Here is a 21,907-nt window from a genome sequence, read left to right as displayed (position 1 = left end):
CATAAAGGTGGCATCCATCAACCTGTTGAAGCCTTTCCAAACTAAGACGTTGAACCTTATTGAGCCAAATAACTAAGAGGATGGAGATCTCGGATAGCAAGAGACCTTGCTGATGGGAGAAGAGGAAATCCAATCCCTTAGAAGGTGAGAACTCGAAGCCTCTTCCGAGAACCACTTGTCCGACTAGAAATGGATCTAGCGCACCGCTCCCAGGTTGAAGGAGGCGCTCATCGAGAAAGGATCGTCGCCCTGAGTACGCTTCACTAATTTGCCGAGCATCTCATGGGCATGTCCTCGAGTGAGATTCTCCTCATATGGGCTAGAGTACAGCTACAATATCACCCCCTTCCAGCAGAATTGCTTCGAGCTAAGCAACTTTCACCACCACCATTTCCCTAAAAGGGCAAATGTCGAAGGATCTTAAGCCAAGAACTTCCAACCCACTAGATTTCTTAGCCGAACAAACCTTGCTCTATGCCACTTGCAATGGAACTCGGAGACGAGAGCCTCTCCCTTCCAAAGTAAAGCCCTCGGGCTCTAGAAGATGGCAAGTGAAGAGAACCGCCTTGACAAGCATGATCCTTCTAACAATATAAAGGGTTCTCGCCTTCCGCATTGCCAACCTCTGATTACACTTGCGGACGATGGATTACCAATCTGGGGAGTTGAACTTGACAGAGAAGGGTGGGTGACCTCCTCGAAATCAGTAAATAAAAGAGAGAAGGTCGGTCTTGTCTACATTAATGGAGATGTCAGAGACCAATTCGAACAGTATCTTGATATACTTGAGGTTTGCAATTGGAAGTCATTATCTAAGTGACGTCTCCACTATCCGGATAAGGCCTTCGCCTTCAGCCCTCCTAAGATAAAAAGGAGAGATAAACAGCCCTAGCTAAGGTTGAAGGAATTAGACGGAACCCATTCTGAGATGTGGTCACTTGATCCATTCATGTCCACTTCCAACGAAACCCCCCCTCCCCCTAGAGCTTACCAAGGAGGGTATTCCCAGTCTGTACTATGAAAGAATTTGGCAAATTCTAGCTTGATGATGATTGTTAACGAGACAAATTTGACCAACATAGATCTCTTCTTAACAAAAGCCAATTGACTACTAAGAACAGACTTCCCCATCACTGATCTAAGCCACCTTCTTAGTGATCTTGAAGTTAAAGTTGAGCAGACTAATGTTCCTCATCTTTTTTTCGTGATTAAGGTGAAGATGAACTTATTCCACCCAACTAGCCCAGCTCTTTAGAGAAAAAAAACATGCTACAATGAGTTTAAACTATATGCATATTGGCCGATCAGATAAATTCTTTTATCAAATATTAACTCAAATATATCCGAGGAGGAAATTTAATTCATAACTAGCTTTATAAATTCATAAAACTCAGTGATTGAGCCACAACACAACAGTGACTTTAATTAATTATTGAATCATAGCGACGTAGAGAACACCACCCACCTGCACAGATATAATGCACGGAATGCATTGATTTCCTCTTCATTTCCTACTCAAGCGATGGAGCTAGTGGTGGGGAGAGGATTGAGGAAGAAATTATTGGTCAAAAAGATAGAACGAGGGCAAATCATGTCGTAGGCGGTGGTCCCCATTCAGTGAAAGAAAAGAAAACAACAAAAAGTAGTTGGATCTCTCTCTCTCTCTCTCTCTCTCTCTCTCTCTCTCTCTCTCTCTCTCTCTGGAATTGTATGATACGACAAAACCTAGGAGAAGAGACTAATCATTTGCACTTGATGCCCTTCACATGCAACGCATAGAGCATAAGCATCCACAAACACATGCATCCCTCCCATTTAAATTAGGCTGCATGCATGTCCATGGACCATGGACCATTTAGATTTTAGGCGGGAAACCTCTCATCCTTAGATCTCTTCTACTCATCTTTCGAATCCTATAGCTAGTTTTAGTTTTCCAATCAAAATCTCAACTCTCCATTTTGAAATGAATGATCTACATCACATATGAGTATGGTTTGCAACATGTCAGATGTCAGATGTCAGTGCATCTCGGTATGCAAACAGTTTAACATTATGAAAAATGAGAGATTGAAACATTAGAAACTCACTAACTTTGGAGATCAAAGTCAGGTATAGTCTTTGAGGTTTTAGGTACACGCAAGTGATATGAAGTAGTAAATTCCACTAGTTGTGATCATAAATAAATTGAGAATATCTAGTAGCTTGGTTCTAATATAGATGTCGTATATTCCGTACATGGCTGGGGTTTAGGAAATAATTGCTTCTTCATTTCACTGGTTGGATAGATGTTATCATTGTTTGATGAGAATATCTTGCTTAAAGTTGTCATCATCATGGGTAATCTTATACAAATTATCATTGTCATCATTGTGTCTTCTTTTCTAATTTTAAAATGAACTACAAACATTATTCCTCATATGAAGCACAACATAACGGTAACTCTAGTTCAAGGTACATTAATCCTTCCATTAGTTGTGAAAAAACTTTGCATCTCTACATCCACTTCTTAAATCCATGGTTTGAACCGAAATCAGCATCCTGTGCTGTATATGTACAAAAAGAATTAACCTACAAAAATTCAGTGTATTACTAATTAATACTGATGCTTAAATTGAGCTTAAGCAAGCTAAGTTTAATCACAAATGTGAGATTATAAATAAAATGGCATATTCTAGGATAGGATGGCATTGCACTGTGCGATCACCTATGGTCTATGTGTTGCTGATCATGCTTGGATTCTGGTCGGTGAGATCTCTTTTCCTTTTTCCTCCTTTTCTTTTTCTCCCTTCCATAGGCCATGGACTACCACCTTCCGTGGGTGGCTTTTCCACCCAAGACTTTTTCTATATTAAAATCCATCAAAGTTATGGCCTTCTCTTCTATTCTCCCCCCTTATCTTCCTCTGATCACTCCCCCATGTTAGTAGTTTTAGGTGGTCTTTGCTCAGAGATATAGCCTGGAAAAGCATAGCACTCTCACTTCCATAAAGAGTACTCCCCATAGAAGAAGACAACATCTTACGCAAGACCCATCTCTCTTTTCCCATTATTTTATGTTATAATGACCTGGCCATTGTGCACTTTAACCTCATTATAATAATGTTTTCTCCATACTTGTCCCATCCTTGGCATACCTATGAGGAAGAGCTCCTAGTTCCTCTAGACGATAGTAATATGAGCGAGCGAGCGAGCGAGAGAGAAGAAGAAGAAGAAGAAGAAGAAGAAGAAGAAGAAGAAGAAGAAGAAGAAGGAAGTGGGTGCTTGGAATGAGGTTTGATCCAAGATCATTTACATAGTTACGATCTTGTTGGAGATCTATGGATCTTAACCGGGTTCTGATCAAAACTAAGGAGAGATCTCGGACCAGGCTTCATTCCTCACACCTTGCTTTCTATAGAGAAGATCACCAGGAGATAGATCTCAGAGGTAACAATATTGTATATCTAAATTTCTTTTAGCTGAACACAACAACATTGAAGTGATAGTAGATAAATCTCAAAGTATCAGGTAAGTTCTTGAGTTTAACCATATTGGTGTTGATTATTCGGAAAACCTTCAAAGATTAATTTCTTAGTTACTTGTCCTTTGGAGATGGCATTGCTATAAAAGCATAAAACATTTGATATTTTAGCGAAACAAATATGGATCTCAAATCTCATTTCTTTATTGATTTCTTGTGACTATGCACATCGATCTGCATACTGATGCATATATTTCTTAATCTAAGAAGTTCCTCTAAATGGAGATATTTTCGCTTTCTTTTGTACATTCTGCATTCTAAGCAAGCATAGAATATCTAAGAGGTCATGCTCTTCAACTCACTAGAGTTGAAAAAATAATTTTAATTAGCACTAAGAAATCATGGTGCACAAATGCACAATCTGCAGTTATTCCAAAAAGTTTATCCTTCAAGATCCTTTCCTTTCTTATTGTTCAGAGAATTGCTGAAACTAATCTAGGTTAAATTATACTATATCTCTTGCTATATATTGCTGAATATTTAGTAACAGTTGTTCCTCTTGTAGCAAAGGAGATAATTGATATTTGATGTGTGATCAACACAAGTAGTTAATCTTGTGACATTTGTCTTTCTAATTTTCACAAGGTATTGCACTAAAATTCTGCTTACATCCTCAGATGAAGGATTAATGTGAGAGATGATAGCCCATTACTTGTAAGACATATTCTTTTGTGTATTCAACCTGTAAACAATATTGTGTGAAAGATTGTGTCTTGTGACAAAGGAATGTTTAGAGTATATGGGTCCATCTCATCAGAAGATCAGCTTGCAGATGATTTCACGAAGTCACATCGAGCTAACTGGCTTTGTAATCCTGTTTCCAAGATCAAGAAAGACCACTTCGTTACCACCTTGAGTTTGCGAGGGATGTTAGAGTATATGGTAAAAACATACCATAATCATTTAGATTATGGTAACTATTGCTAATATTGATATTGGAATTAAAAAAAAATACTATCAAGATATTATTTGGAGAATATTCTTTGTTCGTAGCATATTAATTATGCTAATACCTCTATTTTTCTTCATTATTACAGTGACAACGGTCAACTATAAAATATAAATAGGCCACCGTTTGGTGGATCTCAATACAAAGAAATACAATAAATTTTTCTACCATTACTCTTTTACTCTTCTTCTGTTATTCTCTTTATTTTTCTTCAGACACCAGCAAGAGTTGTGTATTTTTCGACCTATAACTATATATGATTTTACGATGAATCTTCGCCACAAATGTGAGAACCAACCAACAAGTTCACTGATTTATACATGTTGGCATTAAACAATCATTTTAAACATCTCAACCACTGTTATATGTCCACTTATGTATAGACAACACAAGTAAATACTTGATGTGTTACTCATATATATATGTAGTGAAATTTCTTGACATATATTTATACATATATAGATATATGTAATCTCTATTGTTATATATGTATTTCTACAGTCTCAAAGTAACTTCTATCAACAAGAAAGTTGTGATGTATAATCAGGATAAATCCAAAAAAAGTACTCAATTTAAAAAAAATGATATTAGAATTTAAAAAATATATATATATATACTATCAAGATATTATGTGGAGAATATTCTTTGTTCTATCATATTAATTATGGTAGTATCTCTTCTTTTTCATACGATACTTACTATATAATATGTTCTTATTGTATTTTTTTCCATTATTACAGTGACACCAGTCAACTACAAAATATAAATAGGTCACTATTTTGTGCATCTCAATACAAAGTTATACAATCACTACTTTTTCTACCATTTCCCTTTACTCTTCTTCTATTACTCTTTCTATATTTCTTCAGACACCAGCTAAAGTTGCGCATTATTCAATCTCTAACTATATATTATTAAATGATAAATCTTCCCCACAAGTATGAGAACCAACCAAGTTCACTGATTTATGCATGTTGGCATTAGACAATCATTCTAAATATCTTGATGTGTTACTCATATATATATGTAGTAAAATTCCTTGGCATATCTATATAGATATATAGATATATAGATATATATGCATTCTCTATTGTTATATATGTATGCCTATAGTCTTAAAGTAACTTCTTTCAACAACAAAGGTGACACACATAATCAGGAAAAATCCAAAAGCTGCACTCAATTTACGTTCAGAAAATACACAACAGATGATGGACTCTTTCAATTGATATGTTTCTTTGCAGGTGTTTTAAAAATTGGAATGACTCTTTCAACAACCTAAAACCACATTTGCTGACTATTATTTGTGAAGAAAATTAGAAAGTTGACAAATAGGCTCAAAAACAATATACTGTGAGGTCAGCAATGACACTTGCATAGATCAAATCAAATAGGAGTGGTCAACAATGTAGTGTCCTAATTGATGGGCTTAATTAATATTCTTAACTCCTAATGCCAAATAAGAAAACATACCCTTGTTGAAACCGAAGTATGACCGAGTATAAAAATAGATAAGCAATTTCATGACTTAGATTAGATTAAGCTATTAGTAAATTTTGAGCTCAGTTTGACTAAATAGACTTAGACGACGTAGGGCTTTCAATTTTGATCTAATGTACCTCAAACTTAAGCACTTAACTATTTGTGGTTCATATCAAATTACAAATCATTAAATAACAAAAATACCCATACAATCTTCAAATTAGGCATACTTCTAGGAGAGTAATCAAGTATTTTTAGGGTTGACTAATGCTTGCAATTTGGTTTGGACGGAAGTTAATGTGCCCAAGTTCTAAGTATACGGAGGTAAGATGAAATCAAGAGATAAATTATAGTTTCCCCTAAGAAATACTGTCTTATAATTTTATATTCCAATAAATAAAATAGTCAACTTAAACAATTCCTTACTCCAACTATCGAACACTACAATTCTTCACATCCTTTTCTCAAGTGATGTAACATATATTATCTACAAACCTATGCATAATTTTATATTGCAGTACTTGAAACAGTCAACTTAGCCTTAGTCCAACTATCTAAAATATCTTTTTGAAGTGAAGTAAGAAAACTTATCACCAACCGTGAGCTTCTATTGGTTCATTAGGTGACCCCACAAATTATTGTTCATTTTGACATAAAACTCTTTGTTTAATTTTTGTGACACCTTAACCTCCTAAACTATCCAATATATCAAGAGATTTTGTATAATTGAGGGAGGTCAAATATCATAAAATATAAATTAGAAGATCTATATGAAAATGACAATTGAATAGTGGTGAACTAAATCAAGATAGCTTAGAGTTTAAGCTTAATTATCCCTTTATGATTTGTATATTCTAATTCTTGAAGCAACAACTCAGACAATCCTAAGTCGATTTGTTCAAAAATACTACAAAGTACTTTCAGCACCCTTTCTCAAAGGTATCCACTTAAATAATATCAAGTATTATAAACAACCAATTTTTTAGAGAAAAGTATCATAAAAAGTAAATAATATCAAGTATTATAAACAACCAATTTTTAGAGAAAAGTATCATAAAAAGTAAATGCGAGATTGTTTATCCTACACTGGTCATAGCTCTGCTAGGATTCGATCGTAGTTTTTCTCTCCTCTTATAGAGGATTTACGCTTGCAACTGACGGCTACCGGCCTCAACACCTTGTCTGAGAAAGATAATACAATCATACATTTGGCTTTCTCCTCTAGTTTGGTCCTTATCTTCATTTCGACATGGTCATCAGCAAGGTGTTGTCCAAAACTAGTTCTTGTTGCCTCAAAAGTGTTTGTATCTTCAAATGCCACATGCTAAAATTATTCTTTCCATTGAATTTATTCATCTCAAACTTCGTCATAGTCATCACTTTGATAGCAGTTTGTTTTGATAGACACTATGTTAGAGATCGGAGCAATTCAAATTGACGACAATGATATAGGAATTTCGATAGGAATTGGACTGATTGCCAGCAAACCAAACACAAGCTACACAAATAAGGGAATTTACATAGTTCAGCTTAGCCTACATTCATGAGCGGAGACAACGAGACGATGGGACTAATAACAAAGCATGGTATATGTGGAGATAATCATTCAATCCAATCCTAAATTAATAGTAATCATACTCTAAAATAAAAGAGAGCATCTAAATAGGAGGAACAAGTTATCCAGGAGCAAGATGACTCCTCATAATAGTTAGACACAAACGAATAAGATTTAATAGGTAAAATATCAAATCGAGATATGAATCTAATCCTAATGCTCCTTCTCACAGTCAGTGCGGCTAATCTTCAACTATGTATCTCCTCTTCTAGAATCTAGATGTTATATATTCTTTTAAAAGGTAGAAATACCTTTCAAATAGGACTTTCAAGTCAGGAGTAGGTTCATCAAACCGTTTGAAAGCCCAAGGCAAAACTTGCGAGTGGTAGGAATGCCCTCCTAAAAATTCTTGAGTGCATACCACATCACAGAAACCCTAGCAAAGTTGAGATGTCACTAATGAAATCACATAGCCCATACCTTTCTTGAAATCAAAGTATGGCATAGCAAAAGAAAATTAGTTAAACACTTCTTCCATGATGTAAATTTGATTTAGACTTGGTAGGTACCATTTTTCACAACCAAAGAAGTCATGTGATCTACTCTAATAAAAAATAATTATTGTGAAGAAAATTGTTTGGTGGTTTAGCAGTTCGACTCAATTGATGGCTTGACGTTGCAGTTGACTTGGACGAGTAGCTCGGCAGCACGATGACTTAACGCTGGCCTCGGCCACTCCTGTTCATATGTAGCCTCTGGGCTCTTATATGAGAAAAAAAAATAGATTAATCAGTAATGTCAAGTATTATAATAAGTTATTTAAGACTTGAGGCACTATCATACTACCATTTTTCATGTGCCCGAAGGCTAGATATGGGCTGAATAAATGGCCAACCCTCCCTAGATACAGATGCACTTAGGCATCACCGAGGTTTTAGCTGTCTAGTTTAACCTTTAAGCCATATGCGTCACAAAAAAATTACTTCGAACCAAACACTGCCGAGTTGTTCCTCCAAACTAATCGCATTACCGAGCCATCAATCGAATCGAGCTAAGTCACCAAACCATACTATTCTATTTTAATTATTCATAAGTTCGAACGCTAGATTTGCGCCCCAAAAAAAGCCTTATGATCCGAATAGGCATGCTGGATGCCTAGATCGCTTGCAGAGTATATTGCAGGAATTTTGCAAAGCCAGCATAAGTGGCAATGACTGATCGTCTTAGTAACTGGTTGTAGCAAACTAGTGCAGCCTCATGCTGACTTTTCCAAGCAATTTTCTTTTGTAGATATCTTGAGATGAACACTCGTTTGACGACCAAACTATGGAGAGGAAAATTTTACTTCTGCATTTTGCGTCATCGATTACATCAATCACATTGGGGATTTAATCCAAAATATAGAAGAAAGAGATTAAAAACAGAAAAAGAAATCCAGAAAGAGGAGAGGATTTCCTGCAGTCCCAATCGCAAGAACTTCCATCTGTGCTTAATCCAAAAATTCTTTATGGTACTCTCCGGGATGGGTGTTACACTATCCCACACGTAGACGAGGGAATCCTTGTTCCAATTGCAGTAGAGACGTGACGAGCTCTCCAACCAGAGCGCGCGCCGGGCGGCGAGGCTTTCAACGTCGGACCGAGAGAAACTTCAAATCTCTACTTTTTGTCTTTTGTTGTTGTCTTTCTCTCTTCATTATTTTATTATATATTTTGCTCGTTTACGTGGACCGAGAGAATTTCCATGGACTTTGGAGGCATCGATGCCTCCTATAAATTGGGAGAGCTCGCCATCGTGTGGAGCAAGAGAGCGGGATGGGGAAGACGATACGGAGGCTGGTGTTCGCCGTGAATGGGGAGAGGTACGAGCTGCCGGAGGTCGATCCTTCCACGACTCTGCTCGAGTTTTTGAGGACCAGGACCCCTTACAAGGGCGCGAAGCTCGGATGCGGGGAAGGTGAGGGCATACCTTGCTTTTCCCGATGATTTCTCTTTCGATTCTTCGATCAAAAAAAGGAAAAAATGGTCTCTTGCATCGATCGATGGGTGTGTACCGGTGTTTGTTTTTCGATGCCGTTGTTCTTGATTTTGATTTTGATTTTGATTTTGATTTTGATTTTGATTTTGATTTTGTTTAGGGTTGAAATGGATTTCTAGCATTGGATTTTTATTGTTTTGAGTTTGGTAGTTTCTTTTTTTTTTTTTCACCGAGAAGATGATGCTTTCTCTCTAGATTTCATGCATGGTCAAAGCTATTTATTTGTTTATTTATAGGGAAAATTTTCAAATAACACCTTCTTATTTTATCATTTCCTAATTAACATCTATTTTTGCAACTGAATTCCTTTATTCTTTTCTCTACTTTTTATAAAATAATCGTAGTGGTTTATGTAAATCTAATGATTAAATTACTAAATATCTTTCAAAAATTTCTAACTTACGTACATTTTTTAATCAATATCACACCATACCGACCTAGCCCACCTTCACCCAATCAAACATCTTTCTCTGGATCTAATCACTCTATCATATTCTACCAAAGTACCTTTAGTACTCTAACAAAATATTCCTTAGTTGAAATCTTTGATTTTAAATTTGTTGGGTTTGGTTCACTCAAGTCCTCATATAAAATTATTAAAAAAAAAGGATTAGATTACAAAATCCTCAGAGATGGTCATTAATTAAAAATTGATGAAAAATAACTTTTTGAAGAGATTATATCATTTTTAAAGAAGCGAGTAATATTTTGACTTTAATAAGTAAAGAGAAAATCTTGAAAGTTTTATGTAATGACAAATTCATGAGTGAGCTATAGTTTAGATTTTTTTTTTTTATTCAGAAATGCTATGCTACGATTGCTAGCGATTGGCTTGAATCCAAACATGTATAAAAAAAAAAAATAGCTTTATCGTAATAAAAACGAGTCTTCAAATGTTCTATCTGAATCTAGAAAAATGGTTCAATAATTAGTAGTATAAATAAAATTTCATTATCCATTAACATCCACATTTGTATTTTATATTCGGAAAAAGAAGTTGATATGAATATGAATTTGCCAGTAACAAGTATCAATTCCAAGAACTGCACAAGATAATCTGTTTTCATTTATTCTTACTTCTTGCGGCAGGTGGTTGTGGAGCTTGTGTTGTTCTTCTATCAAGATATGATCCCATAACTGAGCAAGTGACTGAATTCTCTGCAAGCTCATGTCTAACACTTCTTTGCAGTATAAATTTCCATTCAGTGACGACCACTGAGGGGCTTGGAAACAGTAAGGATGGCTTCCATCCAATCCACCAAAGGGTATCTGGCTTTCATGCCTCGCAGTGTGGGTTTTGCACCCCTGGCATGTGCATGTCTCTTTTCTCCGCCGTAGTCAATGCAGACAAAACTGATAGGCCTGAACCTCCAAATGGGTTCTCAAAGCTCACAGTATCTGAGGCAGTGAAGGCTATATCAGGCAATTTGTGCCGATGTACTGGTTATCGACCGATTGTAGATACTTGCAAGAGCTTTGCAGCTGATGTTGATTTGGAAGATTTGGGCTTGAATTCATTTTGGAAGAAAGGGGATAAAAATGTTAATGTCAGCAGACTGCCTCATTACTCTAGTGGTGGAATCTGCACTTTCCCTGAGTTTCTTAAATCTGAGATCAAATCCATTTCAGATGTCCCAGGTGATGCTGGTCTTACTACCACTGGAGGAGGCTATTGGTATCGCCCTGATAGTGTCGGAGATCTTTACAAATTATTGAATTCTGAAGCATTTAGTGAAAGTAGTGTTAAAATGGTAGTGGGGAATACTAGTACTGGTGTATACAAAGACCAGGATCTGTATGATAAGTATGTTGATCTCAGAGGTATCCCTGAGCTTTCAGTTGTTAAAAGTGATAGAGAAGGCATTGAAATTGGGGCAGCTGTGACAATTTCTAGAGCTATTGAAGTATTAAAAGCAGAAAATGAATGCACACTGCAATCAAATGGAAAGCTGGTCTTCAATAAAATTGCTGATCACATGAATAAGGTGGCTTCTCCATTTGTTCGAAATACAGCAAGCGTAGGAGGAAATTTGATTATGGCACAGAGAAATCCATTTGCCTCGGATATTGCAACAATACTTCTAGCTGCTGGTGCAACTCTTCGCATACAGATGGCTTCAGAAAGGCTTAGTCTCACACTGGAGGAATTCTTGGAGAGACCTCCATGTGATTACAAAACTCTACTTCTGAGTGTATATATTCCTTGTTGGAGTTCAGCTTGCAACTCCACTCTCAAGAAGGGAAATGTTGATTCCGTAGCTGCTACAGAAACCAATCTTCTGTTTGAAACATACAGAGCGGCTCCTCGCCCTCTAGGCAATGCAGTGGCTTATCTCAATTCTGCTTTCTTGGCGCAGACATCCTTGGATAAAGAATCGGGGAGTCTTGTCCTAGATAACCTGAACTTGGCTTTTGGTGCATATGGGACTGATCATGCCATTAGGGCAAGGAAAGTTGAGAATTTTCTAAAGGGTAAACCTGTAACTGCTTCTAGTCTGCTGGAAGCATTGAAACTGCTTAAAGAAACAATTGTTGTGCAAAAAGGCACGGCACATCCTGCCTACAGATCAAGTTTGGCAGTTTCTTTTCTATTTGATTTTCTTCGTCCATTTGCGAATGGCTTGGCAGAGCCTGGAAAGGCAGTTCATATTGATGGATCTAGTTCTGCTTCTATTGCTGAATATCCAAGTGGCAAACTCAATGGCCGTGTTGATGTTTCACCTAATAAGACATCGAAGAACATGGATATAGATTTCAGTGACATGATTTTGTCTTCACGCCAGGATGTGGAAATAAGAGAGGAGAATTATCCAATTGGTGAACCAACTCAGAAAGTGGGAGCAGCAAACCAAGCTTCTGGTATTTACTTGCTTCCTCTTTGTTCTTATAAATTTATGCAATTGTTTATTACTTATTCTGTAGTAATTGACCAGCAAGTTGATCACATCCATGACATAAATATTTCAAAATTTGTGTACCATGTATTGTATATTTTGCATTCCATGTTTGTTCTTTTTATAGATTTCCTTTTCCTTGATAAGCGGTGAGAGAAATCATATATACCTGCCTTCTGACTTGTATTAAGTTCTACCTATCAAGTCATTATCTTTTAATAAGTCTTCATGTCATAGTTGATACCATAATTGATTGGATACTTCCTGATGCCTTTACAAGGACATATTTTATGGCTAGCTGTTATGCTTATACCTTTCTCTTTATATTAACATCAGTTGCCTCTTCCTTGGATTAACTTTATGAACTGCTTATGCAGGTGAAGCTGTGTATGTGGATGACATTCCTGCTCCAGAGAATTGTCTTTATGGAGCTTTTATTTATAGTACAAGACCTCTTGCTCATGTAAGGGGCATTAAATTTGGTTCTTCTTTGGCATCACAGAAGATTATTTCAGTTGTCTCTGTTAATGACATTCCAAAAGGAGGAGAGAATGTCGGAGCAAGTTTTGTCTTTGGATCTGAATCATTATTTGCTGGATCACTTACCGAATATGCCGGCCAACCGCTTGGTGTAGTGGTATCCCTCTATTTATCTCATTCTTTTGCTTTATCTTGTACTAAATGAACAAAAATAATCTTCTCTTTTTATGAATTCATAACTTATGCCTGGCCGAGTTTGATTGTTTAGGTAATAGTGATTCTGATTTAAAAGTTATGGCTGAGTTGGACAGTGTTGTGGTCCTTTCTGCATAGAATTGCATAATTGAAGCTGACTGTCTGGCTCTTTCAGATTGCAGAAACGCAGAGACATGCCAACATGGCTGCTAAGCAAGCGATTGTTGATTATGGGACTGAGAATTTGGAGCCACCAATTTTGTCTGTAGAAGATGCTGTAGAAAGATGCAGTTATTTTGATGTTCCTTCCATGTTTTCTCCTAAACAAATAGGTGATTTCTCCAAAGGAATGGCAGAAGCTGATCAAACAATCCTATCAGCTGAGGTACTTTTCTAGATTCATAGACCTCTACTGTTAACTGTTTTTTTTTAATACAGACTTGTAATGTATTTCTTATTATAAGTCCCTTCATTTTAAATGTACATAGGTTATATTTTCTTTAGGAAGATTACACGTAGTAATGTCTTCTGGCAGACTTAATAAGGTTTTGCAAATAGTTTTCGATAAGAAACTGTTCGGATTAATTTGTTAATTAAAACTATGGCATTCCTTTTTGATTGTTTAATTTTGCTGATAAATGTTAATTTTCCCTGGCCAAATTTCCCAGGTAAAACTTGATTCCCAATACTTTTTCTACATGGAGACGCAAGCGGCATTGGCTGTTCCAGACGAAGATAATTGCATGGTAGTCTACAGCTCAATTCAGGGCCCTGAGCTCACCCAGAGCATCATTGGAAGGTGCCTTGGCATCCCCTTCCACAATGTTCGCGTTATTACGAGAAGAGTTGGAGGGGGTTTCGGAGGAAAGTTTTTCAAAGCATCGATTGTAAGAGTCAAACTCACTATCATCATCAAGATCTAGTTGTGTTTTGTGTGCATCAGTTGACTATCAGCATATAATAAACAATCCAACCCCAAGTCATTCGACATTTTCAACTTTAAATTTTTTTTCCAAAAATCTATGAAATGATTTATCTCATATTCTCATTTGGATCTCTCCCCACAGAGAAAAATCATGAACATCTACATTTCTTTGTACTAGTTGCACAACGTTAAGACTTTATATGCATTCAATAGTCGGTAAATAATGCAAGTTGGAAACTACCACAGTTTAGAAATAACAGCTTGCAAGTATTGACTGCCTTGTGATGTTAGGTTTCGACTGCATGCGCAGTTGCAGCACATAAGCTGCGCCGTCCTGTTCGAATGTACGTGGACCGCAAGACCGATATGATAATGGCAGGAGGACGACATCCCATGAAAGTAGGATATTCTGTCGGTTTTAAGTCTGACGGGAAGATTACAGCCCTGCATTTAGATTTACTGATTAATGCTGGGATAGCAGCAGATTTAAGCCCACTGATGCCACGTGAGATAATAGGAGCACTAAAGAAGTACAACTGGGGCGCTCTTTCCTTAGACATCAAAGTCTGCAAAACAAATCTGTCATCAAAGACGTCAATGCGAGCCCCCGGAAACTTACAAGGATCTTTCATTGCTGAGGCCATCATCGAACACGTGGCATCAACCCTCTCTCTGGATACCAACTCTGTTAGGAAGAGAAACCTTCACACCTTTGAGAGCCTTGCGTTGTTTTATGGAGACAGTGCAAGAGAAGCTCCTGAGTACACCTTACCTTCAATTTTTGATAATTTGGCTTTGTCTCCTAGCTATCAGCAACGCGTGGAAGTGATTCGGCATTTCAATAGTATCAACAAATGGAAAAAACGGGGCATTTCCTGTGTACCAATTATGTACCAAGTGGCACCTAGACCAGCAGCAGGAAAAGTCTCTGTTCTTAATGATGGTTCAGTTGTAGTTGAGGTAGGAGGGATTGAGATAGGCCAAGGGCTGTGGACGAGAGTGAGGCAGATGGCTGCGTTTGCTCTGGGTCAGCTGTGGGATGATGGAAGTGAAAAGTTTCTGGAGAGGGTACGAGTTATTCAGGCAGATACTCTGAGTTTAACACAGGGAGGATTTACAGGTGGGAGCACCACGTCGCAGTCCAGCTGTGAAGCGGTTCGTCTCTCCTGCAGTATCCTGGTTGACAGATTAAGACCTCTCAAAGATAGATTGCAAGAACAAAATGGCGTGGTTTCATGGGATTCTTTAATTACTCAGGTGATTATTTTGACTTCACAGTTGATAAAAGTAAGAGGTGAATGCATTACGCTTTGTCAATTTATTACAACAAAGTTTATCTGTTTTATTCTTGATTCTGCTTCCCCTCTTTTTTCTCGTAATACCCTGCTGAACAAGATCTTTGTCTATTGAGTAATTCAAAAGGTACCTCTACCTCCCTCAGTTTGCATCTCGAAACTATTAGGAGATGTTGAGCCCATAAGGAGCGTTGGATATAAAAGACTTTCTATTGCTCTCTATTAGTTTTCATTCATCTGATCCAGTGGAATCTTCCTTTCACCCTCTAGCTAAATGTTCATTTTTCCCATAAGATCCATGATGCACCTATTTTCACCTAAGATTAACATGTTACTTGTTTTTGGTTCATATTGTCCTATTTTGCAGAAATTTCTAATGGCCATTTTCATAGTAACAGTGCATCAATTGCTAATGGCCGTTTTCATGAGGATGAACTTATAGATTAAGCATCAATACTTTTTAGCAACATTTTGCAAAGCTGTGTGGTGAAAATATTTGCCTTTAGTTGATATCCCTCTTGTCGGCTTCTGAAAGAAATTTGTTGTAGTATCTACTGATGCAATCTGTCATTTGCATTATTTTCATATCTTATAGAGTGATTTACTTGCGTGCAAAGTTTCAATGCACATTTCTCTTAACATTCAGATCTCTCTTCTTCTGTTGACCACCTTGTTGTCCTCCGTCACCGTCCATTTTTGCTTCCCTTAGGTCACCATAAATAGGTAGATTGTGTTTTGTTGAGTGTGAAGTGATGTGCATGTTGCAAATTGTGGTGCTCTACCATTAGCAGGCAAAATGTCTTTGTCCTTCTGTTTAGCACTTTCAGTCGTTGGCCTCTTAAGTTCTAATTATTTAGTTCTAATTATTTTTTAAGTCCGTGAATTTTATAGTCACAGTGATCTATACTTTCTTCAGTGTATAAATCGATTTGGCTGGAGGGTTATTCATTTATCCTGTCTTACTTCCATCGCCTCCTCATCTGCAGGCAAATCTGGAAAGTGTACATCTATCAGCAAATGAATACTGGGTTCCTGACCTTATGTCTAAGGAGTATTTGAACTATGGAGCTGCTGCAAGTGAGGTATGCCAATGCATTTTAGTGTTCAGTCATTGTTCACTGACGTAAGCCTAGTCGTTTGATGTTTACTTCCTCTGCAGCAAATATCAGTATTATCATGAAATTTTGGCCATTGCAGGTGGAGTTAGATCTACTTACGGGAGCCGCCACAATTTTACGGACTGACCTTGTATATGACTGTGGCCAGAGCTTAAACCCTGCTGTGGATTTGGGTCAGGTAATATGTTTTGCAATTTTCTAGTTGTTATAACATTTCAACCATTAGTATCACAGGATTGATAACCTTGTAAAGTACCTTTTCTTCGGCGTGCATACAAACTGTTTCTAGCAATCAACCTTTCATGTCTTTCTTGTTGGACAATGTCACAGTAGTCTTAATGGCCAAATTATCTCAGTCATTGCCTGCTTGTATAGTTCATTATAAAGAAATACCTTTCTATAGATGGCCTTGATGTTACAACTTTTGCTTGGTATGTTTGTTTCCATGGATACATATTCAACTAGTAGTTAGTAACCATTTTACTTGCAAATATAATTAAATTTCATCGTCACATAGGCAGTATCTCTTTTCTCTCTAGTGCATAGTAAAAGGTGAGATTTTTTTTTTCTCCGTCGTGATCCGCATCTAATCCTTTCGACTTGGTGCAATGTAATCTGCTTTTATGTAATATGCCTAATATCACCTCTTTCCTCCCTTTTGTGTCCAGGTTGAAGGTGCCTTTGTTCAAGGTATCGGTTTCTTTATGTATGAGGAATACCTGACAAACTCAGATGGGTTAGTTGTTACAGATGGTACTTGGACATACAAAATCCCAACTGTTGACACAATCCCAAAACAGTTCAACGTTGAATTGCTTAACAAAAAACATAATCATAATCGCGTACTCTCTTCAAAAGGTATCACCTTGTTCCTCTATGGCTGACTTCTATATTTGGCTTGCAATCCTAGAACATCCATTTACGCAGATTTCTTTATCTTCTTGTCTTGAGAAGATGTCAGCCAGAGACATCAGCAAACTACAATTACTACAAAAACGTATCCATTTGACCTGTAACTATTAACTCAAGCATTTCATGATATCTTCATACCTATAGTTGCCACTCAACAAATGTGGCACATAATAGATTATCAGCTAAATGCAATCTCTGCAAGAGAAGTCCATAATTCTATTGCTACATGACTTGCTTTAAATTATCAATGCATTAACTTGTTAGTAATAGACAGACAGAAGGTATATAAGATTCAGACATTATTCTGCACTCATAAAAACACACAGACAGCTATTAACTGGACAATCTTTCTTTCTGGGTGGTCTTGTGCAGCTTCTGGGGAACCGCCATTACTTCTCGCGGCTTCAGTTCATTGCGCGATAAGAGAAGCAATCCGAGCAGCTAGAGCTGATTTACTTTCCTGTGGTGGACCTGACAATTCTCCCTTCACATTCCAATTGGAAGTTCCAGCTACCATGCCTGTGATCAAGGAGCTATGCGGCCTGGACAATGTAGAGAAGTACTTGGAAGCCTTGTCTGCCCACTAATAGGAGAAACCCAAGCTCTTCTTTTGAGTTGTCTTCAGATAGCAAGTTATGCAGTTCTGCTTGGAAGAATAACAAATAAATTTGAAGTTTGTTTCAGCAAATATATAGTTAGAAAGAGTTTCTCATTCAGTGATAGGATCTCGGTTAGTTGGCTGAATCCGAGTCTGAGGCAGAGTTACCCCGGGCCAAATCTGTCAATTGTATCGGTTGAATAGATCGAGTCAAGTATGAGTCGAATTATTCTCTTAATGTGTTTGGCTCAATGATTTACTTATTAAAGTTGTTTGAGTCTATGTCCGGTTTAGTCTGAACTGATTTATGATTTGTTTTAATTAGGTTTTAGCCCACTTGGCTAGATGAGTCTTAGAGCCTAAATTAACGGAACCCATATTTTTTATTTATAATTTTTATTTAACACTCCCCATTAATCTAAATGGTACTGGCAAAAGGAATGTTCGGTTATAATATATAAAATAATTTATAAATATATAAATTGTTCATGTCTTTTTTAAAGGAGGGGTAGAGAAGAAGAAAAAGAGTGATAAAAGTATTTCAGTAATTTGTATAGTAAGAAAGAGTTTCTATTTCAGCATGTTGAGACTGATCAAAGTTACAAGCTGAAATGTTTGTTGTACAAGTTCTCTGAGGCACAGGAATTCTAGAAGAGATGAGACAAGATCCCCATACTTTTTTTTTTTGTAAAAGTAAATTCATTAAACAAAAGGCAAAAAACCCAAAAAATTATAACCCGCTTCTATGCCTTTACACAAAATTAAAGTGAATTGAGGGTAATCTGAGCCTTACCACAAAAAATTAGTAGACATTACTCGCGTATGGTTGGCAATCCAGTCGGCTACCAGGTTAGCTTCTCTATAGTTGTGTTTGATGATTAAATTGTCAAAATCTAAAAGTAAAGTTCGGATGTCCGTAATTAAGTTCTGCAAGATTCAAGAGTTTGCACTATATTTTTTGGAGATGATGAGAGTTTGCGCATCAGATTCAGTATGTAGATTTTGAATGCTTAAACTCTTGGCCTGAGTCAACGCCTCTCTCAAAGCCCACGCTTCTGCCATTATCAGCAATGTTGCATTTTATCAGCACCCCATCTACCATAAAATGTCATGGACAGAATCTTTGAATATCCACCCCCTCCTTTGTTGGTTAATTTTTCCACAGAGCCATCATAGTTAAGCTTAATCCAACCATGATTAGGTGGGATGCAGTCAACAATAGGAGAACGGTGGTTTACGTAGGCAACACTACTGCAGTTAGCCCTCATGTAATCTATAGCCATAATGATCATTTTTCTCCAATAACTATAGATGTCGATCGGAGTGGAGTTGAACTTATAATCGTTCCTATACTTTCATATCTATCAAAAGGAATTAGCAATGATAGCTAGCAAAGATTACAGTTATCTCTAGGAAGGTTTTTGCATTCCTTCATCCAATCACTCTTAATCCAATCTCCATTAAAAGAAATGTGAAAACCGTAGGTAGACATAGTAAGGTCTGATATATGTTTAGCCATTTCACACTCCATAAAGAGGTACCGGGTAGTTTTAATGTGCTTTTTTCATATGTTACACAAAGGGCTATCCGTTATACCAAATTTGATTAGTCTATTGTTGGTTGGCAACTGATTCCAAGTCAGTTTCCATATGAAGGTCTGAATTCTTGAGGCCAGAGGAAGCAACCAAAGAGTCTTTCATTTGTCCTTGTTGGAATGGTCACCCTTAGGTTTGGCCAGGAAGTCATGAGCTGATTTCAGCTGAAGCCTTGCCTTTGGGGTCACTAAGCCAAATCCAAGAATCATTTTGCAGCAATTTAGGGAGCAAAATATCCCTAATGGACTCGCTTAGAATTGGACCAAACCAAAGCAAGAGCCTCTTCGTATTCCAGATGCCCTTGTGTATTAATCTAGCCACGATCTTTTTTCCAAAGCTTACATTCATATTTACGTAAATTGGCTTTAAATCAATAGGCATGATGAATATTCATGGGTCATTAATTATAGAGGTATTTTTGCCACTATTAATGTTTCTTGTATACCCCTCTCTTAATAGATTACTAGCTTCAATCAAGTGTCTGTACATACCCGAGATACCGTTCTTTTTGTGCTTCTTAGCCCAAAGGTTAAGATAGCCATATTTGTGCCCCGTTACTTTGACCCATAGATGGTCACTATCTCCAATCTTTTTATCAAGCTTAGGGTTCATGAAAGCATGGCGAGCAACCCTCAAATATCTAATGCTAAGACTACTATGACTTTTAAGCAATTTGACAGTATTCTGGTTAATAAGGTGCATGCTATTTCTCTCACCCTTTCCCCAAAAGAAACGAATTATCTTTTTTCGAAATATGGTCAAGAATGGCAACATGAACCACAGAATTGCTAATCATGTAAGTTGGTAGAGCATTTATGGTTGAATTAATCAAAGTGATTCTACCTGCTTGAGAGAGGGAGTTTTTCCTCCAACCAATGAGCTTGGTGGAGACTTCGTGAATGAAACCTGATAGCTCTTGGGTCTAATTTTAAAAGGAGAAAGCTCAACATCAAGATCAAATTTGATTTACTAAAATAAACTAAAAATCAAACTTATTACTAAGGGGGTCTAGGGCGTTGTAGCCCTAAATGAAACATTGAAATTTTTGTCATTTTTACGTTATTGGTAAAATACTGAAACATTTAGAGGTGTTTTTACTATTTAAAGAAACGCTCAGATTTTAAGCATTTTTCCATAACAATTTAAGTATTCTTTTTCCATACCAATCGGTGAAAGGAAGTTAAGTGTCAAAAGGAGCCAAATAGAAACATTTAGTGTTTTCAGATCATAGCCTCAGTGCCACCTTGGGGGTCACCTTTAGTATACAAGCCATCCACATTAACCTACACCCATCTCGCCACTAGTAGTTTTCTTTTTCTTTTTTTTAATAGAAAAGCTTCTAACCTCCCTCGAGATTTTCCTACCAACTCTAGCTACCTAATCCATAGCCTAGTTTCCCTTCCTAAACGTATGGACAATTTCCACATCCAAGAACTCCACTAACATCGCTCAACATCTAGCTATCAATCCACGCAGCCTCCACGGTCTTGGCTCTTCACCTCTAAATACTTTGACTAGGGATAACACATCGGTCTCAATTATGACCCTATTTCACTTGCCTAGAGCTTCTTTCAACCCCATCCACAACAGCCCAAGCCTCACAAAGCATGGGTGAATCCTTTGAGGTAGCCTTCATAGCTACCTTAAAAAGTGTCACCTTCTCATCTCTAATAACAAAGCCAACACTCGTTGATACTTTTGCCTTTCCAAAGACCCACCTATATTGATCTTCAATCCAATTGATATTCATTACCATACTATTCCTCCACCTTTTGGTGGTAGTCAAAGTTTGATGTTGGTAGTCCTTAGCCAATTGGAGCTCTCTCCTAGCCACATCTCAAGAGCCTATTCTCAAATATTCTATGATTTCTCTCCTGCGATAAACCCCAAATGGTTGCTACCATGATAGCCTTAATATAGTTGTCCCTCTCCCGGCTGCCATCCCACTAGTACCTAGTAGTGGGGAATACTAGTACTAGTGTATACAAGGAATACTAGTGGGGAATACATGTATGATAAGTATGTTGATCTCAGAGGTATCCCTAAGCTTTTAGTTGTTAAAAGGGATAGCGAAGACATTGAAATTGGGGCAACTGTGACCATTTCTAAAGCTATTGAAGATTTGATTTTTATCTGATTTGTATTCGTACTTGATTAAGATTCAATTCATATTCTATTTGTATTCGTATTTGTTTAATATCCAATCTATATTCGAAAAATATTCATATTTAAGATATAGTTTTAAAATATGTAAAGCAAAAATATAGATTCGGATATGGTTTGAGCACTATCCGGTCCGTATTCGAAGCATTTTCACCCCTATAACATTGGGCTTTCTCCTCTAGTTTTGTCT

General features: G+C 37.1%; 1 protein-coding gene across 1 annotated transcript; it reads left to right on the top strand.

Moving 5' to 3' along the window:
• The first annotated feature begins 8,956 nt into the window (after nucleotides 1-8,956).
• Nucleotides 8,957-18,301, top strand: LOC140758729 (indole-3-acetaldehyde oxidase-like). Its single transcript, XM_073094998.1, has 10 exons — nucleotides 8,957-9,461; nucleotides 10,632-12,401; nucleotides 12,814-13,073; nucleotides 13,287-13,496; nucleotides 13,780-13,998; nucleotides 14,328-15,293; nucleotides 16,318-16,413; nucleotides 16,529-16,627; nucleotides 17,118-17,307; nucleotides 17,734-18,301. The coding sequence occupies exons 1-10, from the start codon at nucleotides 9,320-9,322 to the stop codon at nucleotides 17,946-17,948; spliced, it is 4,167 nt and encodes a 1,388-aa protein (XP_072951099.1). The 5' UTR covers nucleotides 8,957-9,319; the 3' UTR covers nucleotides 17,949-18,301.
• The last annotated feature ends 3,606 nt before the right edge of the window (nucleotides 18,302-21,907 follow it).

Source organism: Typha angustifolia, chromosome 4 (genome assembly GCF_048772165.1).
Source record: "Typha angustifolia cultivar Huaian chromosome 4, ASM4877216v1, whole genome shotgun sequence".
Classification (NCBI taxonomy): domain Eukaryota; kingdom Viridiplantae; phylum Streptophyta; class Magnoliopsida; order Poales; family Typhaceae; genus Typha; species Typha angustifolia.
Note: the sequence above shows the minus strand (reverse complement) of the source record. Positions and strands in the feature narration are given on the sequence as shown.